Source organism: Sinohyriopsis cumingii, chromosome 14 (genome assembly GCF_028554795.1).
Source record: "Sinohyriopsis cumingii isolate HCF-2022 chromosome 14, ASM2855479v2, whole genome shotgun sequence".
Lineage (NCBI taxonomy): Eukaryota > Metazoa > Mollusca > Bivalvia > Unionida > Unionidae > Sinohyriopsis > Sinohyriopsis cumingii.
The window spans coordinates 97,257,757-97,273,832 of NC_142974.1; the positions used below are offsets into that span (position 1 = coordinate 97,257,757).

Below are 16,076 nucleotides of genomic sequence, written 5' to 3' on the forward strand. Positions count from 1 at the left end.
GGATATGTTTTTAGACAAGATCTCTCTCTCTCTCTCTCTCTCTCTGAGATTCCGTACGCTTCGATTTCAAATAAGGAAATATTTCATAAAATATGTAGAGATCTAGGAAACCGATCTGATGAAGTTGCACAGAAAACGTAAGCTAACAACAAGACTCCTTAAAACCAACAGTATGTTTTAGTTTGTTTAATTTTATTTAATTTGTTTTTTGTTTGTTTGTTAGTTTGGTGCATTTCATTTGTACACTGTTATTATAACCAGGTATATGTACCTATGTGCAACATTGCAAATGCCTGTTACTCTTTCCCAGCCGCATCCAACCCTCCTGTGTTAGAAATATTGTTTGTTTGTTGTTGAAGTTGAGAGAGTAAGCCGAACAAACTGGTGCTGTAAAATAATTAAGTCAGAATCATTTTTTGCTTAAACAGTGTTTTTGTTCATGTAAACTACTTTGTGAGGTGCTGAATTTACCACATGAATATTCTTCAAATGTGTATAGTCATAAACAAAGAATGACAACTATATGAGCATTGGTATGTGTTCACAATTAGTTTCGTAAACTGATTAAACATGTTTGTCAAATAGTTTCGAAAAATGCCTTTTTGTTTTCAAAAAAAGGTCTTTCACATGATGCTTATTTGTGAAGTTATTCATTTAATCAGCTCAGGGGAATTCTTGATTGACTCTAACAAAACTGGTTGTGATACACACTGCTGCCTATCAAGTGAATCTCAGAACATAACTACAGTGTCCAACTGTTTGTTTCCCGTGTCGGTTGAGGCTGACAACTCTACCCCAGGTACAACGGCAGTGGAGTCACAAACCGGTGTAACGGCCCAACCAGCTTTGGAAAAGAGAGGGGTCAATGCTCTGCAAACTCTGGTTTCAAAAAGCTCGGATATAATTTCACAGACTTTGATAGAAGACATATCGCCTCCTTCGATGGAAATATCACACATATTTCTAAAGCCAATGTTCATCCAGATGTGACAAATGTCGTGCGCACACCCATTCGGAATCAAAAATAAACTGTTAGCCCACACCGAACGGCTTTCTGAACAGGGGACTTCGACTTCGACCAGGATAGAGCACCTTAGGCATCCGATGGCTCGCAACTGTGATGTGAAGGGTATTGACTTGAAAACCCCTCCTAGCAAGATACCTACCGTTATTGGGGGTCAGGTAGAAAGACCTAGATCATTTGGTAAATCAGGTTTAGAAATCGGCTCAGAGAGTATTGTTGGACATTAGGATGTTGATGACAATGATAAGCATGTTGTAGTTGAAGGTGTGGTTAGACGTAGAACAAGGCGCTTTTATGTGGGTGGCATTGGCGTCAAATCTACTGGTGAAGGCCTCAGTAAATTCTTGAAAGAATACGATATAGATCCGTTATCCATACAGTTTATCCACAGTAGACGTAATTGCCTATCGGCCAAGCTGACTGTATATAATTCAGACTGCAACACTGTTGAAAATGATATAACATGGCCAAAAGATGTTTATGTAAGAAGGTGGTGTAGGAATCAATCCTGGCGAGACAGGTTTAACAATCGCGATCAGGAGCCAAATGAAGGTGCAGGATGCGATATTCCATGACTAGGGTGACATAGTCAATTGTTCATAAATTTGCCATTATGTACTGTCGTAAGTTAATGTGTTTTGTCATTTTAGTCCTGCTTTCACAATGCATAAGTATTAATATGCCTATATTGCAAGTTAATATGAATCTTAATATACTGAGCTGGAATGTTAGAGGAATTACGTCCTCTGCTCTTAGCTTTAGTACAGTGCTGGATAAATATAATGTTGACGTAGCTTGCATAAGTGAACATAAACTATTACAGCACATACTTCCATTTTGCGATACTATTCGTTCTGATTATAAATGCACTGCTAAGGCCGAGGATATTTCCTCTAATAGCATGTTAATAAAATGTGGTAAAGGAGGAGTTGCAATCTTCTGCAAAACTTCTCTCATGAGATATGCTAACTTTATAGATGAAGTTAATAGTGACAGAGTTGTTGGCATATAATTCAAATTTCCCGATATGCAAAATGTATATATTTTTGTGTATATATGCCGACCCTCTTGTATGGCATAGATTGTTACAAAGCGCAAATTGAGTTGATTCAAAATATCTATGATCAGCACTCACAGCTGGGGAACGTGTATTTTACTGGTGATTTCAATCCAGTAGCTGAACCAGACACTTTCAGAGATTACTAAGATAGGGTATTTCATGAGTTCTTGCGATATAAGAATCTAGTGAGTGCTGGACATTTAATAATATGCACTGGTTCCCGTTATACATTCACCCCAGCAAGAACGATGATTGATCATTTTGTACTGTCGGATCAATGCATAGGTAGATTACGGAGTGTGCACATTGTTTCAGATCACGAAGAGCACGTGCTATTTGACCACCCCACCCCCCCTATCCTTACTTCCCTTCGTACAGTGACCTGTGGGAGAGACTTCAGACAGTCTATGAAGAGAAATAACATAGCTTGGAATAAATTAGACGCTGATATCTTGAAAAACTATCAATCTGAGCTGGACCTTCGCCTGAAAAATTTTGATATAGATACTATTTTGGACAATGTTGATAGCTTTTACGGGCACACTGTTAATGCAATACAGCAGTCAAGCGACATCGCGCTTCCAAAGTCTAAATTCAATTATCATGCCAAACCATAGTGGTCAAATGAACTCAAAGAAGCACATAAACTTCAAAGACAAGCTAGGTATACTTGGATAAATGAGGGACGACCGAGGGGTAGTCAATGTTATTCTTACAGAGAATATAAAGATAAGAAGAGAGACTTTAGAAACGTTCAAAAATGGCTGTGGAAAAATGTATGGGGGAGGTGTATGAAGAAATTGAAAGAGCATATGAATGCGATGTAAGACACTTTTGGAAAATGATCAACGTTAAGAGAGGGAACAATATAAATTTTTGTCAGAAACTATCAACTGATGGGGCTTGTGTCCGTGATGATGATTCCATCGCAAATGGCTTTGCCAGATACTATGAGGACATTCACACGCCGAATGTTAGCCATAGTTTTGACGGAAACTTTTATGAATTTAAAGAGAGAGAATTAAATCGGGGTCTACAGGACGGAGTAAGCCACATCGAGGCCTTACATACCAGTATCAGTTTAAACGAAGTAAGAGAAATCATTAAAAGTCTAAAGAAATCAATGCCATCGGGCCATGATCAAATTTGCAATGAAAATTTGATCTATGGCAGCTACTACCTGATCGAGTGTATGACAATTTTATTTACTCGGATGATTGACCAGTCTTACATACTGTAGATTGCAAAAAAGGGTTAGTAATACCACTGTACAAAGGTAACAGAAAATCAAAGAACTCCCTCGAAAGTTACAGGCCAATTACTTTACTACCTGTTATCTACAAAACCTTTGAGAAAATTATTCATGAACGTTTGGTAACTTGGCTCAAAGATACTAATTCTAGTATACCCAGTTCACGACAACATGGTTACCAAACAGGTTTAGGCTGCACAACAGCGAGTTTTGTGCTGTTGCAGTCAGTACAGTATAATGTAAACATGGGTTCACGGGTTTTTGCTGCTTTTCTTGATACAAAAAAGGCATTTGATACCGTGTGGCACAAAGGACTGCTTTTTAAATTATTCATGTTGGGAATTACGGGTAAATCCCTTTTGATGTCTTTTAACATGTATACAAATTTACAGAGTAAAGTTCTTGTCAATGGACAATTTTCAGATTGGTTCTCAATTGGCCAAGGAGTGAGACAAGGGGGTGTTTTGTCAACCTTGATGTACACAATATTTATAAATAACTTGCTGCTACAGTTAGAAAATAGTGGATTTGGAGCAAAGATTGGATCCTTAGCTGTGGGAAATCCAACCATAGCTGATGATGTTTCACTTTTGGCTATATATCCTAGCAATCTACAAAAGCTGTTAGATATAGCATACGACTACAGTAATAAGTGGCGATTCGAGCTTAGTGTCACGAAATGGTATCTTGGCCCGTCATGTTTGCCGGTTACTGATTCGGCAACACACCTGGGTCACCGGATTAGCTCAAAGCTGACGTCGCATGACGCCATACTCGATGCATGCAAGAAAGGAAAAAACAAATTTCACGGTCTGTTTGGTATTGGCACTAAACCGAATGGTTTAAATCCTTTGGTTGCTGCAAATGTAATTAAAAAGGTAATTTTCTCTTCAGTGTTTTATGGAAGTGAATTATGGTGTAACATTTCAAAGAGTGACCTCGCTTTATTGGATAAAACTCTGAGGTATTTTGCCAAACATTTACAAAGTTTTCCAACACATACAAGATCAGACATCGCCCTGGGAATGCTAGGATGGACATCAGCGCAGTCCGAAATTGATAGAAGAAAATTGATGTTTTTACACAGATTGTGTTTGATGCCTAACAATGTACATACCAAACGTGTGTTTAACGTTGCGTTGTTTCACTTCATTTTGAGCGGATGCATGTCAAGCTACGGGTTAATTTCAAATTTATATTATACCTCAAAGAAGTTTGACTTGCTCGGGTATCTAACTGATTATTTGCATCATTCTGAAATTCCAGATAAACAAAATTGGAAAGAAATTGTAAGGTCAAAAATTGTTGGTGATGAAAATAGCCTCTGGAAAGTTCGTATGTCTAATCAAGCAGATTTTGATTGATTCTCTTCGACACACGAATACTTACGACCTGCCTCAGTGTGGCAGTCGGCTAAAACCAGACAACACACTAAGGTATTTTCATATGTAGCTAGACTATTGGCTGCTGTTCCTCAAACACAGCTTGATATGTGTATTAGATGTGGGAATGTTTATATGACTTGTTACTTCATTGTTGTGTTAGTTGTCCTTATACGTCGAATTTTAGAAACTCTTTCTGGGATTTCCATACTGATAAATTTCCACTCAGCCTGCATATTACGTTATTTAATGCAGAAGATGAGCTGCAACTACAGTATCTTCTAGGTAAAAGGTTACCATCAGGTGTAATCGACAAAGAAAACTCCAAGCTATTCGTCCTGTATGCAGCATACTTTGTCATGCAGTGTGCAGCTATCTTCTGCAAATAAGATACTGAAACTTGCAACTTATGCAGTTGACGAACACTTTGTTGACTGATATAGTGTAAGAGTTTGTATTCTAATATATATTTTTTAATACTTATTTATTGATTGTATTCAGATGATTTATTCTTATATCGTGTAATCTTCCATTAAAGGAAATAAAGATGATGAATAAATGTTTGGTTTTAATGGATTACTGAAGTTAAATGGCTGTTTTGCAAGGCTAGCACAAACCTCTAGAAATAAAATCGCACATTTCTAACCAAACAATAGGTTGTCAAATGCATTCTGTCAATACTGTTATCATGCTGACTATTTATTTCAGCAAGGGCCAATATATATATATATATATATATATATATATATATATATATATATATATATATATATATATATATATATATATATATATATAGTAATGTAAGAATGAAAGATTGTGTACAATACTTACAATGTTCTCTGAGTTGTATCCATTCACCACTGTTTTAAGCCGAGAATTCGCTGCTTAATATTTCTTTGTTTGTTGAGTTGGATGTCCTGCATTATTTACGATCACTGATTCCTCCAATCAATGGTTGGTGTCGTTGTTATGGGGTTTAACGCCAATTTTCAGCACAATTTAGGCTATACATGGAATGCAGTATAATTGGTGGAGGAAGAACCCGGGAAAAGCACGGAAAGAACCATCGACCCACGAGAAGCTACTGGCAAGCCTTCTCACGTACCCAAACAGGGCGAGCCTGAGACTCGAACCCATGCAGGCAGCGGTGAGATGGCAGTGATCCGTAAGGGTGAGCACTTTAGAACACTCGGGGCCCATCCTCCAAGCGTAGCGTCTTCACTAATGCTGATATTGTAGGGTGTATTTTGTTGATGACATTATTAAATGGGTTACGTCATCCTTCTAATTAACGGGAAGCTCGCCAGTTATTATGTACTTTTGAGAAAGTAAGTAGTTCAGGTGAAGTTGTTTTAAAACACGCACAGTGGAGAGAATGTTGGCATACCTCTATGCTACTTTGGAGTAATGTGTCTGACATTTCTTTGGATACTGTACTTGTGGAAATTGTACATGATCTAAGCACACTGCTAACTAAAATTACTGTTCTCTTGTGCTAAAAAAAATCAGCCTGAAATTAGTCTAAAGTACACTATCTTTAGCACCTATTAAAAAAGGAATTTTTTTGCCAGACTAGATAATACCAGCTTATGAAACTGCAATGAATGAAATTACCAAATATATAAAATGTAAAAAAACGTTATCAGCTCTTTTTTGTTTACAATTTACCTCTGAACTCCAGGAAGTGAAAATGACCAAGTGGAGCAAGCATCTTTTTGCAAGATGCACATCTAGAGTATGGCCAAGCTGTATTCTCTATAACCCATATTACACCCATTAGTCATACACCAAAGTAAGGGAATTAAAGGTTCTTTGAACAATACCCAACATATACAATGGCTTTTTTTAAAAATAGCCAGTATAATCAGTGAGAAAACCTAGGTAAATTCCTTTTCTTTAACATTTTAAAGCTAAATACGAAACTGTAGAGCGCCACCTGAATCTGTCGATCGTGGCAGATCTTCCTTAACACGGTGATACTGCAACTTTGGAAAACGATCTTCGGAAAACGTTCACGAGAACCTATGCTAATAATTCATATATATATATATATATATATATATATATATATATATATATATATATATATATATATATATATATATATATATATATCATATATATATATATATATATATATATATATATATATATATATATATATATATATATATATATCCTTAGACCAGTCCCCCCCCCCGGACGCCGCCACAGTGTGGAGAAAGAGAGTGAGAGAACACGTGGATGATTAGACAGAGCGTTGACCTTTTAAAAGCGGACATTATGCTGGAACTACCGATGAATGGTGATGCTGAAGAGTGGTTTCGTCTCAATTCATCACCTAATAGAAGGAGAATTCATAAAAATAATTTTAAAAAAAAACAATCTAACTAAAACAGTATCTTACAAACACAACCATATATATTTTATTCCTATTAATAATTGTACAGAGCAACAACAAAAAAAACAGTAACTATGTCTACCACGCTAGACTTAAATCTGTTCTAAGAGTTGCATTCAATATGTGTTTGAAAAAGCTATTAAAATTTGCAGTTGGTCCATCGCCAACAATGGACAGGGAAGAATTACAAAGCTTATTATATTTACACTCAGTCAATTTATAATCGACTACCGTATCATACTGAAGTTTTACCTGTCAAAACCGTTCACACCGTGCAATCGAGTTTAAAATCAAACAGAATACGGGGACTTTGAGTCTGTCATCCTCCATGGTAGATTTTTCTCTGCATAACTAATAATCTGCCTTGCGAATAAAATACAATTAAACAGTTTACCACACAACATTAAGCTCTGGTATTACTGTTGCATACATCATGCTTTTAAACAAGCTATTGCATATTGCATTTGATAAACCACCAACAATGGATATTGAAGTGGTTTTCCATTTGATCATTCCAGTTTATTTTGCCCTTTTCGAAATAGACTACCTGGTAGCCAATGGACATTTAACAGACAAAATTGTTACACAATATATATTATAGTTAGGTAAATAGCATTAGAGAAAAGTGAAACAACACAACATCTTCGAGAAGTTATGGCGAAAACAAATGATTTGGTCAATGGAATCGAACACTACGAAGGCATGAAAAAGTGCTACAAATCTATGTCAAAGCTTGTAAATCGTTAGAGGCAAGTATGAAGGCAGTTTCAGCTGATGATTGGGTTATCTGGAATAGCTACTGGTATAGTCGTTCGAAAAACCTTCACATGATTTAGCAGGACAGTAAAAGGAATCCTGTCAAAGCTTTGAATAAACAATTTACCCGCTTAAAGGTTATGAAACATAATGAGAATAGTATCATCAGCCGTCGAGAAATAGAACAGTTTCGATGAAATCGTTAGCAAAGGTATCAGTGATAATTTAATACGGATGACATCATTTTCATCGTCAACGGGTACACATTGTATGAAGAAATGACCCACTCAATCAGGAAAGAATGAAGGTAAAACAATTTAAAAGAAACACCACTAGATAAATGATCGGGTTAAATCAAGAACGTTATAATACAATTGAGTCACTTCCTGGAAAGGAAATCTATTTTTGCTCTTCCACTATATAATGATAATTGCGGACTATCCATATCGTGATAGATTTTGTTGTTCTGTTTGTTATACATTGTTTCGGATGATTTCAAACATAACCTCTTCCACCATGTCAATTACACGAATGAACTAAGGGCAGTCTTAATTCCTTTATTTTGGTGCTTATTTCAACTTGGAAATGTTAATGAAAGCCAATGAATGATTACCAATGGTGTCAATGATAAAAATATTGATGCCGAATGTTCGAAACAAAGCATACAATTTTACAATCACTTATACCTTATACATACCGAGCCACACTTCTAAACTTCTAGGATCCAATAGCCAGATAACCATACAATTACAATGGTCAACAGTGAAATCATTACTGACTTGAAACGGCCCTAATCTGTAGTATTTTGGTGTGCCGAACACGAATATAACCGTGAAAAATTTGTATTGGCTCTCGTTTTGAAGATATTCATATACCTCATTTTCTATGTTTCACTGTGTAAATTTCTCCAGTAGGACTGCAGCAACATCCGGAATAATGATGTAACATTGCATAATACCATCATGCTCACATCATCCACAGTTGATTGCATCATTTTCTGATGCAATGCAATACTAATGCCATGCGGCTGCTGAAGTAAGTTGACGTCAGCAGTGTACTATACATGTGTAGGCCTATTATACTAATGCCAGGCGGCTGCTGAAGCTGACGTAAGCAGTGTACTATATAAAGCCCAATCAGATAGGTTCAGCATTTAAAATATTTTAGACGTTGTGCGAGACAGTTCAAGCTACTGTTACATAAAACTTATTATTTTATCCATTTACGTACAATAAAGAACAGTAATGCCTCGAAAGTGTGTTAATACCGCGGACAATTTTTGCTATATTTGTGGGGAAGTGACATTTGCCAACCAGAAGAAAAGTATCAATTCTCAAGTGAAGAAGGCATATCATCTTTACTTCGGATGCAAGGTTGGTGACCAAGACAAGCCTTGGGCTCCGCATATATGCTGTGCTACATGTACAACACAGCTTTCACAGTGGTTGAATTGCAAAAGGTCATCAATGCCGTTTGCAGTCCCAATGGTGTGGAGAGAGCCAAGCAACCACCTAAATGACTGTTACTTCTGCTTGGTTCCTCCTCTTTCCGGCGGAATAACGAAGCGAAAGAAGTCGAGAATAGTCTACCCAAACATTCCGTCTGCATTGAGACCAGTTCCACATGGTGAGGGACTTCCTATTCCAGAACCTCCAGCAGAATATTCTCTTGATTCATCTGACGAAGACAAAGGTGAGTCGACCTGTTCTTCTCCTGGTCCATCAGCATGCAGTGATCCAGATTTTCACTGTGGTGCATCATCAACCCCACACAGAATAACACAGGAAGAACTAAATGACCTGATTCGTGATTTGGACTTATCAAAGAACAAGGCAGAATTGCTAGGATCAAGACTCCAACAATGGAATCTTCTAGAAGAAGATGTCACAATTACTGCATATCGAAAGCGCCACCAGCAATTGGAGCCTTTCTTCAGAAAGGAAAGTAATCTGATATTCTGTTCCGATATTGAGGGCCTCATGAATGCTTTAAAAATCACTCATGACCCACAAGAATGGAGACTATTTGTGGACTCTTCGAAACTGAGTCTCAAGGCTGTGCTTTTGCACAATGGAAACATTCTTCCATCTATTCCAGTAGTGTATGCTGTCCACATGAAAGAGACATACGATAACTTAAGGCAGCTACTGAATTCCATTGAGTATAACAAGTACAGCTGGCACCTCTGTGGTGATTTGAAGGTAGTTGCCCTTTTAATGGGACTGCAGCAAGGATATACAAAATACATGTGTTTCTTATGCGAGTGGGATAGCCGAGCAAGGGAAATGCACTACATGAGGAAGGAATGGACTCACAGGCAGAATGTAGCCATTGGAGAGAAGAATATCCAACACCCAGCTCTGGTTGAGGCTCAGAAAATCTTGCTACCACCCCTTCACATCAAACTAGGTTTGATGAAGAACTTCGTGAAAGCCATTGACCGGACTTTGCCAGCATTCCGATACCTGCATGAAAAATTCCCTCGACTCAGCGAAGCAAAGATTAAAGAGGGAGTTTTTGTGGGTCCTCAGATTCGAGAGCTTTTCAAAGATGACCGGTTCAACAACTTGCTGGAAGGTGACGCGAAACAAGCATGGAATGCTTTTCGCCTAGTTTCTACAAACTTCCTTGGAAATGTTAGGGCAGAAAACTATAAGGAACTAGTAGAAGACATGTTGATGAAGTATAAGAAACTTGGCTGCAATTTGTCTCTAAAGATTCACTTCCTTCATTCCCATTTGGATTTCTTTCCTAGCAACTGTGGTATTGTTAGTGATGAACACGGCGAACGTTTTCATCAAGATATCGCAACAATGGAACAAAGATACCAGGGAAAATGGTCCACTACAATGCTGGCTGACTACTGCTGGACACTCCTCAGAGATGCTCCCGAACAGCTGTACAAGAGACAGGCGAAGAAATCTAAGATGTAGTCAATGACTTGATTTTTTATAGGTAGGCTATTACAGTTGACCTTTTACTATTGGAATGCATTTCGTTATGTAAACATTAATTTCTTGCAGATTACAAAAAAACTAGAGCCAATTTTGCAATTTGACTGTCATATTCGTGTTCAGCACATAAAAATTGATAAGAATTGACTAATTTTATTTCAGTAACATGACTTTTGTAAAAATTTGTTGTCCAGTGTTATCTACTGAATCCGATGAAGTCCGTGTTGTTTTGAAATACAAAATTCTTGGTTTTCCTGGACTATGCGATGGAAATGACAACGAGAGATGATTTTAAATGTCTCAGGAAAGTTATGGCACTTTGCAGTTTCAATTTAGACTGTTATAGAGAGCATTGAATAACTAAATCAAACAGACCGATCAAGAGATTAGAACTCTCTAATGAATGATTTAACATGCAAACTAATGGCCTGAATGACAAGATCACAGCTAACGTTAATAACTTGTCAGAAAAAGAATTATTTAGCAGTGATAACAAAAACAGAAGAAAAAAAAACTCATTGTCAAAGAAAGTACGATTAGATCAACGAGAAAAGCCTACAGTTAAGCAATTTTGTATTTGATTCATGAAACCGATACAATACAATACAAGATGTTTCATTCACAGAAATTTGCAACATTACACGCTGAAATTGAACAATCGAAACTGATGTAAATGAGTATGTCCATAGGGAAATGATCGTTAGTTTAGGTGTTGGGTAAGATATAACTGATGAAATAGACCAACGTATGAAGGGAAATTATCATTAGGTGTTGGGTAAGGTATAACTGATGAAATAGACCATCGCATGAAGGAAAATTATCATTAGTTTAGGTGTTGGGTAAGGTATAACTGATGAAATAGACCAACGCATGAAGGAAAATTATCATTATTTTAGGTGTTGGGTAAGGTATAACTGATGAAATAGACCAACGCATGAAGGAAAATGATCATTAGTTTAGTTGCTGGGTAAAGCATACTTGATTAAATAGATCAACGTATGAAGGGAAATGATTAGTGTAGGTGTTGGGTAAGATATCATTAATAAAACTGACCAACTTTTGAAGGCAAATGATCATTAGTTTAGATGTTGGGTAAGGCATAATTGATGAAATAGACCAACATATGATGGGAAATGATCATTAGTTTAGGTGTTGGGTAAGGTAGCGTTGATGAAATAGACCAACGTATGAAGGGAAATAAATGATCATTAGTTTAGGTGTTGGGTAAGGCATAATTGATGAAATAGACCAACGTCTGAAGGGAACTGATCGTTAGTTTAGGTGTTTGTTAAGGCATAATTGATGAAATAGACCAACTTATCAATGCAAGTGATCATTAGTTTGGGTGTTTGGCAGGGCATGAATGGAAATGATAATTAGTTTAGGTGTTAGCTAAGGGTACGAAAGCTCAGCCCAAATCTAATGGCTGTAACTTGCAGTTCTTGTGTCACAGTTGCCATGAAAGTTAAAGGAGATGCAAACCATATCATACGGCAACGATATTTTCAAGTTTAACGACTAAATTATTGTCACTACAAATAAAAATTTGTGAATACCTGATTCACTGAGGAGAAAAATATGGAGCAATGTACCACGATTGACAAATTGTGAAGTTGAGATCAGGAGTTAATAATCTGCAAAATCATGTTACTAAAGATATACAGGATTAGGATACCACTTGACTTTTAAATACTAACAGATCACTGTCAAGCTGTACAGGATTGGGATACAAACAGATCACTGTCAAGATGTACAGGATTGGGAAACAAACAGATCACTGTCAAGATGTACGGGATTAGGATACCACATGACTTAGATATACTAGCAGATCATTGCCAACTGGAGTCGTGCGCTCCTCCACAGGATTTAAGATTTAACATTACACTCGCCAAAGCAATTGAGTAATCGAGAATGCTACTTGGACTAATGACTGGAAACAGATTCCTCAGTCGGTGAATAACAAGTACATAACTGGAATAGCTTTCGTTTACTACTAAATAACGGAATATCAAAGACAAAGTAACTAATACACCTTTAACTACTCGTTATTCTCTTAGACTGACTTTGAAAGTTGTTTTGATACTGTTAAAAAAAATGTCCGAAAGAAGAACAGCTCGGCAATAGAAAAGATCTTTGCGACTACAGAAGATATACCAAGCATGGTTTATTCCCATGGCTTTCCGTTGAAGCAACAGCGACTAAGAATTCTTGACTCAGAAACAGAATCAACGCATGTATGACCAATTATGATTCTGATATCCAATGCAATGAGTTTGAGAAATACGATAACAGACTAGATGGTTAGTGTTCTTAAGTTAGCCAATGTACAACAAGCATCCAGTTTCAAAGTATTATAGATCATAGATGCACACAAATTTCTCTTTATTTCGTTTCAGACGGTCAGTGTAACATTCAAGGAATCATATAAAATCCATTCTATTTTAGATATGTAGACATGTATATGGTTCTGAAACAACCACAGAACATGATCATTTGTGGAGTGACTAATTGCACTTAATCTGAGAGACGGAATATTTTTTTATAATCACATCGTTATTTTCCGTCCATATTTCTGTACAACAAAACATACGATAGAAAGCAAAGGTTCCAAAATAAAATTGACTGTGATCGACCCAGACGATAAATTAGACAAATGTTTAGAGTTATTAATTAATATTTACCAAAGAACCAATACTCTGGTTTCCAATTAATGACAGTGGAATCTTGACGATGTAAACAAAAAATAAACGCATTTAACAAGAATTAGCTTTCTGTATGATGGTACAGAAGTACAACTCTGCAATAAAAGATTTCAGGATGATAAAAATGTCTTTCCTCTAACATTTAAGTTCTCTAGCAAGATTAAAACGTTTTTGTATTTCCATGTTAGTATCTTAACACAGTTCTGCTCTGATTAAAAATAGACTTCGCCAGAAACGTTTGCAAAAATGACATGGCCATGATATGTAAATTTCGTAACAAATTGTAAAACGTCTTCATTCAATACAAACTGGAATGTCAAAACCTTTAGATCTAAATAACATACATACCGTTTTATTAGCATTATACATTAATCATTTTCAAAAGCATACTTCTCACAGACGGTCGGTTAACAATTTGTGCAATGATCTTAGATAAGGGCAGATACGGACAAATCAGCCTATACAACATGATTCATATAGACAATCAACATTCGATTTACATTGTCTCCGATTCAGATCACCAAGTTAAATGTGAAAGAAACAATGAGACAGAGCAACCGGATCGAATCAAAATTACGTTATTCAAATTTGAACACTGTTCCTACATGATCGAGACATGGGGAGCACACAACTTGACGGGACTGATAATAAACAAGTTTCCACTGCCGGTCCGTGTTTGTACAAATATCTTTCACTCAAATACATCTGTAATGGCTTCCGCCAGTACATAGTCATACTTTGATTGTTAAACGTAAAAAGTATCCTTTTGAAGTAAATTGCCTGCACCGCTGGAACACGATATTGGTTAGTTGGCATTACATACTAAGGGAGGCAACTCATGAAATCCAATAATGTTGCTTGGCCAAAGCACTAAACTATCTGTTCGATCCGCCAAGGTGTAGATAGGGTTATCGTATCAGAACCTTGAATAGCGAAGCTGTATAACTGGCACGAACTACAGTATAATCAAAACTGACAGTTCGTTTCAGTTATAAACCGGAACATGTATTAATGATTTTGAGGCGTCATTGGTCAAACCGGAAAGACGTTTTTGTCCGGATTCATGGTTAATAAGACTCTTGTAGCTTAAGCAACAAAGTTGTACTGTCAGCAAGACAACTTTTAGGGTAATTCCAGGTTAAAAAAGTCATCTTCGATAGATGTTCAAATACAGGTAAGTTGTAAACTTTAGAAATAAATATTGTTTTTTATTTATAACAAAAAAAAATATTTATTTCTTGGGGAAAAAAGACACAACTAAAAACATTGGGGTGGGTGTAGTTTCCCGACATTGGTGAAGATTATGGAATATTTATCTTAGTATAACAAAGACATCAAAAAACGCACAGTTATACACTATATACACTATAACGTGTTGGGGTGGAATCCCCTAAAAATGAGCGCGATACAACCGTTTCCTTGAGTAGTTGTTTGTTTGCTTGGGGTTTCCTTTTTCTTTCTTCTTTTTTAAACATTTAGATCAGGGATGCACAACCCCGGCAAGCGAACGTGTTCTGTCCGGCCCTCAGGGCAAATTAAAACAACACAGAAATCTGGCCCGTGAACGGCAATTATATCAAAGAAATGAGTGTTTGCGGCCCTCGAGTGGCCTTAGAAAATGCAGTCTGGCCCTTGGCCCAAAAAGATTGTGCACCTCTGATTTAGCTGGTCAAAATTGTATCCTGGCAACAATTGAAATGCTGTAATATATGGGAGTATCCTCAATTAGTTACACTTAGTTTTGATTTATTTTAATATTACCTGCGAATAAGCACTCCCTGCCGCCATTTACTATTTTCTAATGACAAATATTTTCATATGCCAAAAAATCTTCTAATATCATCAGAGACATCTATGACATATGAGGAAATCTCCATAGGTATTGTTATTTCTCAGTCTGCTGTGAGGGAACTAATATAGCAAAGTTTATTTATCAGTGCTAAGTTCGAAAGATGAGGCCTAGAGCTCTGATTTATAATTTTGCTACCCATAACATAAACATACAAACAGAAGGATCGACAAATTAATAAATAAATGTAAAAAATACAAATAATCAACCAAAGCAGAAACACAATGAAGAAAATATGTGTGCTGACAAACAACCAAACAATAATACCAGAATCCAGGAAAGTCACAACTGTTACCTGTTCCTATTGTTACGACATTATGGTCTTAAACGTAGTAACAGAAGAAGCAAAACCAACAAGTTTAGTAAATTTCAAAAAAATAATTTATTTTCATAGAATACAAAGTGAAAATTTAAAAGGAATTTACAGTATATAGTGTTCTGAAGGAATTCCATTTATGTTACAAAATGAATTCCAATCTTGAAAGAACTGATGAACCAATAGTCTTTAATGTGCCTAATGTATCAATAGTTTTCATGTGTCACAATAATATAATCCAGAATGTCCTTGAATGAGTCCTCAAAAGTCCCAGGGCAGTAATTTAGTCCGAAGGTTAATAAGCACTTTGTAATTCCAATGAACAATTTTGCAAACAAATGATTCCTCCTAAATTATATCCAAACACAACAGTAAAT

The 16,076-nt window shown here is 36.5% G+C and overlaps 1 protein-coding gene across 1 annotated transcript in view; it reads right to left on the bottom strand.

Annotated features, from left to right (window-relative positions):
• The window catches only part of LOC149784449 (dolichyl-diphosphooligosaccharide--protein glycosyltransferase subunit 2-like), a 67,837-nt gene extending 52,515 nt beyond the window's left edge, over positions 1 to 15,322 (bottom strand). Inside the window, exon 1 of the mRNA XM_089932990.1 lies at positions 15,296 to 15,322. Coding sequence (XP_089789116.1) covers positions 15,296 to 15,322 — 27 coding nt within the window. The remainder of the gene's footprint in view (positions 1 to 15,295) is intronic.
• Positions 15,323 to 16,076: the final 754 nt, after the last annotated feature.